The following is a 12,695-nucleotide window of genomic DNA, read 5'->3' on the forward strand; positions in this document are numbered from 1 at the left end:
GGTTTTGAACCCTAAAAACCAACCTCTTAAATTCAGCCATGAGTTAAGTATAAAAAGCAATGAATGACTTACCACTCACAGGTCTTTTGTTTATCACAGTATGTATAAAATCCTCTTTCTATATTTATGATTTGAGAAATGACATAATTCGACATAAGCTCTCCAAAGTAGGGATCAACATACCGGGTGAGTTGAAAAGTAGGCAGAGGCTAAAAGAGAGAACTAAATATGAGTGAAATGGCAAAAAAGTACAGGAAAGAGTCAAAAATTTACAATAACACCTAACCAATCCATCTTTTAAAATTTAATTTTATTTATTTTTATTTTTTTATTGAATTTTGAAAATTTCTTTCAAAATAGGGTTGGTTCCGTATGTATGTTTCCCTCACATCCTCCCTGTCTCAGCTTTGGCTAGAAACAATTAATGAATCAAAATCAAATATTTTTTAAGGAGGATAAGGCCAGTCCTATGAAATAAATTTTACACAAAAATGGATATGAAAGAACGTTAAGAAGTTGCAAACTATGTTGCAACCACATGTTTTGACGATTGTGGCATGTAATTCAGAGCAGTTCGCAGTCCTGTTAAATGTTGGAAAGGATTGTGATGATCAATGGAATCAAAAATTTTACAGTACTTAATATTCATCAGGAATCGATAAGCTAACATGAAATAGTGGGATTGAGATTAGTACTTGCTTAAAATCTTTTTTTTTTTCTTCTTAATTTGTAATTCAACTAGACACAATGTTTTTAGAATCAATAAGAGGCAATTTTACCTTTGTTGAATCAACTTCTTCAAATATCATATCGACACCTAAAAGAGACAAAATTCAATTATTAAAATATTGTTGCTTTTGTATCACATTAAAATAAAGTACAATAGATAAGGAATAGCAAAATGTCAAGCTTAACATTTCAAGTACTATACTACAGGGTTTGTGCCTTTTTTATTTATTTTTTTTTAATCAAAAAGTTGGATTTTTTAAATTTAAATCAAATTTTCTTTAAATCATACTTTTAAAACAAAATTTCAAATCTTCAAAAATTTATAGTTGTTTATTACTTTACATTTATAAACATAATATATTTTACACAGTAAGTGAATCCATTCAGCTTACTTTTACAACTAAGATAAGTTCACTCAGGGTCATATACAGGGGGGAGGGGTTCTTAGGGTTCAACGCCCCCCCCCCCCTGAAAAGTTCGGTTTGACATTTGAATGTTTGTTTATATTTGAAATGAAAGGAAATGAATGAAAGGGGGGCTCAACTGAACCAAGCACTGCGACCAGAGGTCTATTGTACTAGTCCCCAAACAGAAGTCTTAAAACAGACCAGTAGCTGAACAGACCAGTAATTCAACAAACACCTAATAGAAATATCATGAATCACGCAAGGTTCAAGCAAATGATGACCAAGGTGTTCAAACCTATAGGTAATCACACAGGGTAGTAATCACAGCTTTGCAATCACAGTAATAGTTTCCACCTTACAGAGGTAACCTCTGCAAATTGAATCATTATTGACACACATTATAGCAAGGTGCTGCATTAAGGTGTAAAGTCCAGCAAGAAGACCAAAAGCCTTCCTAATACTAATTTTGTTAAGAAGCCTACTGCATTTTTGGCAAGTGATCCTCAGAGAGAATCAGGTCTGTCCTCCTCAGAAAGACAAGCTGAGTATGTTCAATGTCATCATGAGATAACCTCTCCGACGGGAAGGTTTCTCTCACAACAGCCATCTTAAACATACACACTGCTTGAGCATAGGACTGTGGTTGACCAGTCCTTACTCTTTAAGATGCAGCATTTTGTGCAGGGGAAGGAGTCAAAACCTCCGATCGATGACGTTTGGCTTCTCCTACCTTCTCAGGAATGGCTGGCCCAGTGGCTTTTGCTTCTGCAACAGCCTCCCCTCTCCTGCCTGCACCTGTAGCACTATTGTGCATGAATGAATACCCCCTGCCCCCCTACTGCAGTGTCGGTGGGTTGCAGACCAGCACCTTCACCTCCTCCAGCAGCAAGGTTGCTGGGTTTCTCCTTCAAGTCAGTATCCAGCTCCAAAGGAGCTGGAAATTGGGCAGTGGTAAAATGTCAACACCCGCACAACCACCCTGTACGAGTGCAAGGCTAATTACAACGAAGTTTTGCCCGGTTCTTCGAGGGGACCGTTTAAACATTATACAACCCAGATGCCATCCATCCATCAGCACAGTGCCTCACACCTTAGATTGGGTATCCATTTTAGTCATCTTTTACGACATGCATGGACTACGTTGGGATTATTCTGCTCCGGTCACCACACAGAGATCGTTTATATTAAAAAATTTCCAAAAAATATTGTTCCAAAACTCAAATGGCTTTTATATGTATATTAATTGCATAAAACTAATGAGACAAGGCTGGTTTTCAATAATGTACTCCTTTCCACAAAGCTCTGCATGAAAGTTTTTAAACCCTCACCAAACTTATTTTCTGGTAACCACCCTAGTTCACTAACCATTCAATAAATTTTTAAGATTTATAAATACGCTATGATACTTAGACAAAGTGATTTTATTTTATGCTTTGCTTAAAAATAAGGTTTCCTTCATCATGCATGTTTTAATGCAAAAGAATGTGTTGAGCAAATAACTTTTCTTAACTATATGAGTGATAATGTATAAGAAAGAATGCAAATTTTTATTTGGTTAGGTCTTAAATTGCACTGTATTTGAGTAAAATCAATATTGCAAGAGTGAAAATCTGTTCCACACGCAGGAAGGGGGATCTATGTAGTTTTGCCGGTTGAAGCTAAGCTTGTATATAATGCAGTGTAGTTAAATTTAGTATAAGACATTCTAAAAATGCAAAATTAATTTATGAAAATAAAACAAACTGATTTCAGTTAATGATTTTGTTAAAAAAAAAAAACATTTGATTTAAATCAATGATTTAAAAAAATCACTTGATTTAAATCATTGATTTAAAAAAAAAATCACGATTCAAATCACAAACCCCTACTAACTATATTAAGAATAATTGCTGATTGGGACATACATTCCAATTTATAGCAAGTTACTCAAGATGGTTTTCACCAGATTTCCAAGAGGATTTGTAAATAAAAAAAAATCTGAAAAACTGAGATAGCCAGTGAAAAGTTTCGTCCCTGTTATTAAAAACCAGATGTGAAAATAAGAAAATCACAAGTGCAAAAATGGAATATTGTGTAACTCAATTTTTTAATACGTTTTAAACTCGCATTAAAATACAATTGATGACATTAAACAATATTTGAAAATCTATCCTTATTTTAATTTACTTTTATAATACTAGTTCATTTAACATTACATACAATAAGAAATAAAAAGATTATGAATTCAGTAGAGCAACTTCAAACACTCATAAAACATATTAAAACTTATTTGTAAAGACATAAAGAAGTGAAACAATGCATGCATTAATGAGGATGCAATCTATGTTAAATCAACACTGATGTGCAATTTTTACTCTTTTACTACCACTGAGTTTTAAGCATTTTTTAAAAACTTTTAAAAATATAAAATAATTATGATATATATAGCAGGAAATTTTATGTCATACTAAAGATTGCCGTTACTAATTAATATTAAAGCAATGGTAGTAGGTGTTTTCAAAAATTAAAACATCAAACCTTACAAAAATTTTGGAATTTTATATTCTTCACTATTTTTAGTTATTTCTGTATAGTACCCTGCAGGTCTTCAACAGGGGTTCTGCAGGACCCTAGGGTTTCATGGAACTTTGACCGAGGTTCCATAAGTGCCTTGGTGAAATGCTAAAATTTTAATTTTCATAAAAAATAAAAGAGTTCTTTAAAGTAGCTCGCTTGTGAAATTAAATGGTATTTTATGGATAAAATAAAGTTATTTCAATCACAAAAATATTTTCTTTTTGCAAAAAAAAATCAAGTCTCATTTTCTTTTCTTTTGGTACAGATGTCGTATCCCCCCCCCCCCCCTCATTCAACGACGTTCGAATTTTTGCACAAAATTGAAATTATTTTTCCGCCAATGAGCAGATAGTTTCTTTTTAAACATGGCATCCCTGCCGAATCTAACCTATGTTTGGCAATCAAAGGCAATCTTAGATCTGTTCAAACCATAGACTAATAAGAAGAATAGACCGAGCTATGGCAACCCTTTTGCTGGCCGCGATCAATGGCCGCGAGATAAATAGAATTGATTGAAAATGGAAGAATGATCTTTTATGGAGTTCGCTTTGTAAATTTGTTATTCTACGTTGTAAATATTTTGTTAATATAGTGAGTTTTTCGTTTAGATAGTATTGTGCATTTTCTTTAGTCAATTTCAATAACTCTCTAAGCAATTAAAGATGCAAGCACCCAAAAAGAGTCGGCAAACGGTAAGATTTTTACATACAATTTCAATTTAAGATACCGATTAGTACATTTTTGCGTTAACACAAAACGTTTACGCCATTATGTTCACGCCAACGCTGATGTAGCAGTTCCAAATGAAATAAAAGTTACTTAAAACTGTGATCAAAAACTAACTACTAACGTCAAAATAATGCATAACTAAAAGAAAAACAGTTCAATCTCTGCACCTGGAAAAAAAATTATAATGAAAACACATTATGTCTTAAAATACATGTCGAGTGCCAAACTATAGATAATCCTGCCATCTAGCAACCATGCTGCCAAAAGTTTTCACCAAGTCTCCCACCAGTCACATGATGTATCCATGAACCAATTATTTCATCAGCAAGTCTGGGAAAGCTCGGTCTACTCTTATTATTAGTCTATGGTTCAAACTTGTTAGCATATGCACACTGGAATTCTTATTATTATTATTATCAATTTTTTTTTTTTTTTTTTTTTTTTTTTGTGCAATGTACCTTTAAGGAAAGCATAAAAACACATAACTTTGAGTAAACATTGCAATAGTACATAAAAGTTTATCATTAAAATGCTTTCATTATACTTTTTTGGAATGTACCTGTCGTTACCACACCCTAAATATGTTAATAACCCAGTTATGATGCAAAAATATTTCATTTATTGTGTAACTAAAGCAATTCCGTTCATCAAAACCAAATATTAATCAATATAAGTATAAAAATAATAGAATTTTACCAGCCCAAGTGTTTTGAGCCCATTTTAAATCTGGTAACTCATAGAGTATTTTGGCTAAATAGTTCCCATCAATGACCAAAACTTCTGCTTTTCTAGCACATTTGATTTCTTCATCCGAAATGGTAATTGTCTTGTCCCACTTAATTCTTTGATCTGAAAGAAAGAAGAATGCTGCACAAGTCATGATTTTTATTTTAAAAAAAAAAGAACAAATTAGGGTTGGAAAAAAAACTAGCTTTTTTTTTTTTTTTTTTTTTTGAAAAACAAAAAAAAAAAACTTTTTTTTGGTTTGGATATGCCTTTTGAGCTATTTTGAAATGTAAAAGAGAAATGAAAGGGAAAAAAAATGAATAGATATAAACACAATAAAGTACTTGGTTTTTCCCTCTATCTCATTTCATAAAAACATTGTTGATCTGCTTTTATGTACCTTGTAAGAAAAGTTGCATTAATTTAATTAAAAAAAAAATTGAACAAATTTAAGTTACATTAAAAAAAAAGATTTCAAGTTTATTAATATGTAATTTTTGCTAGTTACTTTGCATTTATTGGATTTTACATCTTCCAATCACATGTAAAATTTATGGATATGTTTGGGAAAAAAGATTTAGATTTTCAAAACCATTTTTAAAAAAAAAAGTGTTTTTTTTTTTTTTTTTTACTTTTTAAAACCACAAAATAACCATACCACGAAAAAACAACCCTGGAACAAATTAGAAAAAAAAAATTCAGAGAATTAATTTAATAAGTGCATGGTGTAGTGTGCCCAGATATTCTAATTTTATCAGGATTATCTTGAGTTTTAGATTCTGAAAATGTCTTAGAATCAGAGTTTTTATCCTGCTTGCTCCTGCACTTTCGTAAAATTTTGGGAAAATTAAGTTAAAAAATCTCATTTTGATCAGCAGGACTAAACATTTCATTAATGGCTACGATTATTAAAATCCATAATTTATAATAGAATATTTTCTCTTGATGTAATCAAGTAAATGTTTGAACTAAGCAGTCATTATTCGCATTTTGAGACCAAAACTTTTGATTTGACGCCCAGATTTCCAAACTTAGACGCCTGAAGTTTTGGATTTCATCATAGCTTTTCTTTCTAGAGTCATCGGTTTTGAGACCTGCGACTGAATTTGTAAAACAAATTTTTAATTACAATCAATTTTGTCCTTGTGAAAACTCGTTTTTTTTTTTTTCTCAAATATTTTCATTGTCTCTACTGGAAATTTCTAGCATTTCTTAAACTTCATAAAAAAATTTATACATTATGATATTTTGAATATCATTCTTTAAAAATGACTGCCAGATTGCTTGTTTTAATGTTCAGAAATGTGTTCTGGGTGTCATCATGAAACATAAAATTAAATTCTAATTTCAAACACTGAGTAGTACATGTTTATTTTCAGAAGCTTAATTTCTTTAAAACTGTCCTGATACACTATGCATAGTGATGTGGATCGGGTAAATACCCAGCAGGTAGGTAAATTTTTTTGGGTATTTACCCAAGGCCTGGGTAAATACCCAAAAACTGGGCATTTCACAAAAAATGCAAAAAGTGAATGGGAAATTTTTTTTTTTAAATCTAAATATGAAATAATTGGTAAAACTGATACATACATACATACTACACAATTTATAATATTTTTTATTGAAAGACTTGATGAAATTATGAAAGAAACATATCGTGAACCAAAGAATCTTCTTTTCAATGTCATGATTGGAGAAGTATAAACAATTTAATGATGAACTTCAGTATTTCCAAAACACAATTTAGGTTAGTTACATCCAAAATGAAAAAAAAAAGGGAAGCATGAGGGATGTTTGGAAAAATAAACTGAGAAGCTATTAAGACTATGATGTTAGTTATTTTATTGCTGATTTAGTGATAACATGGCAAATATAGAAAGTTTCCATGCATTAATAAGCAAAAAAAATCAAAATATTGTTTTTTGTTGCCTTGCTCATGTGCATTTGCTCCCCAGTACTTCATGATGAAAATTTATTTAAACTATTTTTAATACACACAATTAGTGATGTAGGGTGGGAAGGTAAATATTTTTTTGGGTATTTATCCAAAGGCAGGGTAAATCCAATAGTAGTTGCGCATTTTGCAAAAAGAATTTAGATGGTATCAAAAGGTGATGATTTTCTTTTTAAAACATAAACTGTAAAATGATAGATTAAAAATATAAAAATTTATACATTATATATTTTTAATTAAAGGTTTAGTGAAAAAATTGGGATGCAGAATACGCCTGAACACTTGAACTAGGTTTGGAGGCAATTTCTGCAAAAGACATATACAGGGTTCATACTCTATTTGGATGAAAAAATTCCATGACTTTTCCAAGACTTTTTCATGACTTCATAAAAAATTTTCATGACCGTGTTACATGAAGAGAATAGTACTATATAATACGAAACTTGTCATTTTTTGAAAATGAGCATTAGTAAAACTTCCACGTTAATGCCACTATCTCATCCAAGCATTTAATAAATGAAAAACAATCAATGTACACCTAAAAAACTAAACTTTGTATATATCTTCTTCATATAAATTTAAGTAAAGTAAAAATACAGTGAATCAAATATAATGAAGCTTAATTGTGTAGTTTTTTAATGTGCATTTTTTTTTATAAACAGGCAGAATGATAATGAATGGGACAAAGGTTGAATGAGTTATTAACTAAATTTCAATAAATTTGCTTTAAAAGGCTTTAGTGTCAACAGTGCATTTAATCATCCAAATAACTTGACAGTACTTTGGATCTTCAAAGTCATGAAACATTCTTCGCTAAATTCTTGTTTCTAAACCAAATCTTAATTTAAAAAACACATTCAGTAGTGAATATATCTTCTGATTCAAATCTACTTGTTTACTTATTTGCACATTTTCAAATGCATAAAAATTAATAGGTTCAAAAATTCTGGAACATAGTGTTTAGTTCTTGACATTGAACATAGCAGTGGGTCGCATGGATCAGTTTTGCGAGCCATATGTTGGCCACTACTGTTTTAGGGTATAAGAATTCCCCTATTTATGTATTCTATCACCTGACTCGTGTCTTTATTTTTTAAACCTTCAACAAATTAAGATAAATTTAAAAATAAATGTTATACAAGTTATGGAAACGAACTCGGATGCAATTAAATTGCGTTTTTTGAGTGCGTGTGGCAAAAATCAAGAACGTGCAAGTTCGCTACTACAGAATATAAAATATAAAAAATGTTGAAAATAATGTAACTTCTAAATGAGTGATGTTCAAGCAGTAAAATCGCATTGCAAAAAAAAAAAAAAGTGTGGCTGCTACAGAAGTGGATGCAAAGGGATTTCAAAATTCAGATTTATTTTTGGGATTGTTCAATTTTCCAGTTTTAATAGCTTTTATGTGCAATACTGTTAAATCACTCAAAATGTCTAATGCTCTTTAAGCAACTGCTGACTTATCTTTGCCCAGGACATTTTTTCATGACTCTAAATAAATTTCCATGACTTTGAATGAAAATTTCAATTTTCCATGACTTTTCCAGGTCTGAAATTTGCTAAATTTTTTTCCATGACTTTCCAGGATTTCCATGACCCGTACGAACCCTGCATATAATAAATTGAGCATATAATAAATTGAGCGATGTCATACAGGGACATATTACTGGGTTAAAAAAGATTAAGACCTTAAAAAATTGATGTCTGCTTTTTTTTTAACCAGTAAAGCTTTTCACTTTTTGTAGAATGGCTTTTTTATATCTGAAATTTGGCTATCAACATTGATTAGGCTGTCCAACACATTTAATGTGAATATCATATTAGATTGCTAAGTTGTTTCACACAATAATTCTTTAAATATGTGATCAAAATATAATTTTTAGGCAAAAAGTTATTGTTTTGTATATGGTTGGTTATATACATAGTGGAATACATAAAGAAAAGTATTTTTTGAATATAAATTTTTGAAATAAATACCTGCGTATTTACTCCTAAAAATAAATACCTGGGTATTTTACATCACTAACTATGCATGAATCAAATTAAATAATAAATTTGCAACCATGCAGTGCAGTTACTAAGTCCGGGAGATAACCAACTACATTTATAGAACATACCCTTCAATTTATTTATATTTACAGACCTGTAAACAAAATTACTGAAATTCATTAAAATTACTCCCCCCCCCCCCAAAAAAAAAGCAATTTACTAAAATTTTATGCATATTTAATAAAATTAACTATTAAGTGCTCTTCATACAAAAGATCATAATCACTATATAATAGATTCTACACAAGTAGTGATGTGGATCGGGTAAATACCCAGTGGGTAGGTAAATATTTTGTGGGTATTTACCCGGGTGTTTACCCAAGCCCTGGGTATTTACCCCTAACAATAAATTCCCAGGTATTTTACATCACTATACACAAGTTTTAAAAAATGAATAAATTTCCATCAAAAATTATTTTAAGACGTAATTTTCAACATAATGATTTGAATTATTAACTATTGAATCAAAATTTATTATTTGCACAGTAGTTTTCCGATCCCATGTGAGTTTTTGCTATTATTTACAGATAGTATTTTTTTGTGCAATAAACTTTCACTACATGTTTAATCAATTTACTTTTCATTTTATTCATCTATTTATTATTAATATATTTTTTTTATTAAGAAATGCACAGAATAACTATTCACTGATTAACTTAATGACGCCAAACAATAAAAACATATGCCTTCAATTAACGAAAATTCAAACAAACAAGAATCCAGATTATAAGTAAAATTAAATAAAACATATGATTTCCATTTAAAACTTGATCTTAAAATCATTTTAACTTAATACTAGTAACTAGATATCTAATGTTTCTTTTCTGCCAGAAATGCAGCCAAAACTGTCAACCAACCTGAGAGAGGAATAACAATCAAGTTCACATCTGGTGGTAAGAGCTTCCTAATTTCAGCAGCCAAATTAGGAAACTTTGACATGAAATAAATGTCAGGTTTTCTTGCACACATTGGTAACAATAAAGTCGCAAATCTTTCACCACTAATTCAGCAAGATATTAAAGCAAAAGGTGAGCACGGAACAAACAAACTAAACGGTATCAAAAGTAAACAAAAAAACAGCCCGTTGATAAGAGAATGTTGTCAAACTATTTAACTAGTATATCATAAACTTACCGCTTCAGGAATAAGGTCGTTTGGTAACATTTCCAGGTTCACACAACATTTCGCCAAAAGCAATGAAGCGTTTCTCAAGTAGGCCATGGGGGTGATTGCTAAAACAAGCACGTTAACTTCAAGCGTGACAATTCCACAAGCTGAAAAAAAACATGCAAGTTATGAAGCATCAGAAAACAGAAGAACTAAATAGATTATATATGTAAACGTGAAATAACTGACACCAAAGTTGATCAAAACTCACTAGAACAATAGAATGTCGAGAAAACAGAATTTAGGAATCGCAAATGTAAACAAATAACAAATTAAATTTGGAGCTCCACAGAAATCAAATGACGTCGGCCGTCGAATTATGCAGTTGTATATCATCAGTGCTGCCATCTAGGTTCACTGTTCCCCATTACAAGGCTACCCCTTATTATCACGAAAAAAAAAGCAGCAGGAAAAAAATTTTAGTTGCAGAAAATAAATAATTAATTTTGTTAATATCAGTGATAAAATTATAATGCTGATTATGATACTCATTCAATTCAATTCACCACAGATACAAAAAGATAAATATTTGTTTTTTTTGTTTTTTTTTGTTTTTTTTTTTTTTTTTGAGCAATCACGATTATTGCTTTTTGTTCTCACTTGACTGTTTTGATGTCCTTTGATTTTATTTTCTCACAGCCACTCTCGGCAGCATCACCGTCGACCGGGTCCTCACGATACTGCTTCTCTAGCGAAAGCCTTCTCCAGGTTGCATCCATGTCCTACACACACGCATATATACATACACAACTACACACACACACACACACGAAAACACACACACACACAAAAACACACACACACACACAAAAACACACACACACACAAAAAAATACACACACATACAGAAACACATATACACAAGTACCCACACATTCATGCCTGCACACAGACACAAACACATATGCCTACACACAGTAGTGGATTTTAGGGGGGCAGGGGGCACGTGTCCCCCCCCCCCAAAAAAAGGATGAATTAATTTCACTATTTCATTCATTACTTATATATTTATTTGAATATTTTGACTAAAAGCATTTTTGTTTGCTAAAGAAGTATTACTGGAGTCAGAGGCTCAGAGTTTGCAGAATACATTTAACTCACTGTTTTTGAATTCAAGGGATCGTTTTATCGCGATTCGTATACTAATTCTTCTTTGGTGGAATCAATAATTAACATTTTTTTTAATGTGTAGGCGCACTTAAAAGAGTCTTTTTGATCCAGGAACCCATTTGCGAAATAATAGATTTCTTTTTCAGCTTATAAAAATGCAAAATGAAAGAAATCATATGGTAGTTTCTTGGAAAAACCATGATTTTTAATGGAAACGGTATGTAGTATCAATATGTTATCTCAACTGTATCATGGCTTTAAGAACCAATCCGCAACTGTTTTGAAATTCACACAGAAATAGTTTCTGAATTCTTCAGTGAAACTTATATGTTATGAAGTTATAATTTTCTTTATAAATTAATTAAAAAAGAACTCAAGTGAGGTATGGGTTTATTTAATAACCTTGTCCTCTCGTGTTATGATCATTATGACAATGTTCCTACGTAAAACCGCACATTGTCTCGGTGACATTATATTGGGTTTAGTATTTGAATGCCTTGAAACGCGTTAAAGATGTTTTCCGTCCACATTCAAAGTATTTTAGTGCATAACATTCATGTACTTAAAAGTAGACTCATTGACCTAAAGGAATCCCAAAAAAGAATAAAAAACGCGCACATTTAAAAATAAAGTCATTAAAACTTTGTTATGAAACATCGAAGGCGGTGGGGGGGGGGAGGCTATTTAATTTCACGTGCACCTTCCAAAAGATTTTTCGGTATCCGCCCCTGCCTACACATACACATACCCCTCCCCCCCACACACACATTCATATACACAACTACCCACACACTTATGCCAGCACACAGACACAAACACACATGCCTACACACACATACACATACCCCTACACACAAACACACTTACCCCCCCACACACAAACACACACGCCTACATACACACACTCGTGATTGCGAAAAACATACACTGGTGTGCAAAAATTAAGGACGAAGTCGAAAAATTAGCATATCAGCTGAACGAAGAGGCAGAGCGGACAGAAAGACCAATCAGGAGATTAAGTAAGGTGATGTACGGTAGCACATGCGCAGATATGCAGGCAGACGTAATGGGGGAGTGTCTGAGTAGTATAAAACATGTTGTCGGTGTAAGATCAGTATTTCTGGCAAAGAGATTGCACGCCGTATAGAAGTTAATATCACACCGAGTTGCTGCCTCAGCGAGAAATGGAGAATAATCAATCTGTTAGACGACATCTGGATGCTTTTACCCGAGGTCGAATCATTGGGAAGTTCGAGGAAGGCCGC

The 12,695-nt window shown here is 31.8% G+C and overlaps 1 protein-coding gene across 1 annotated transcript in view; it reads right to left on the reverse strand.

Moving 5' to 3' along the window:
* LOC129230070 (glyoxylate/hydroxypyruvate reductase A-like) overlaps positions 1-10,122 on the reverse strand; it is a 33,976-nt gene extending 23,854 nt beyond the window's left edge. The window contains exons 1-4 of the mRNA XM_054864459.1: positions 10,011-10,122; positions 5,118-5,270; positions 780-817; positions 73-209 (exon numbers count right to left, since the gene is read on the reverse strand). Of these exons, the coding sequence (XP_054720434.1) occupies positions 73-209; positions 780-817; positions 5,118-5,270; positions 10,011-10,122 (440 nt within the window). The remainder of the gene's footprint in view (positions 1-72; positions 210-779; positions 818-5,117; positions 5,271-10,010) is intronic.
* Between the last annotated feature and the right edge of the window lie 2,573 nt (positions 10,123-12,695).

Source organism: Uloborus diversus, chromosome 9, assembly GCF_026930045.1.
Source record: "Uloborus diversus isolate 005 chromosome 9, Udiv.v.3.1, whole genome shotgun sequence".
Taxonomy (NCBI): domain Eukaryota; kingdom Metazoa; phylum Arthropoda; class Arachnida; order Araneae; family Uloboridae; genus Uloborus; species Uloborus diversus.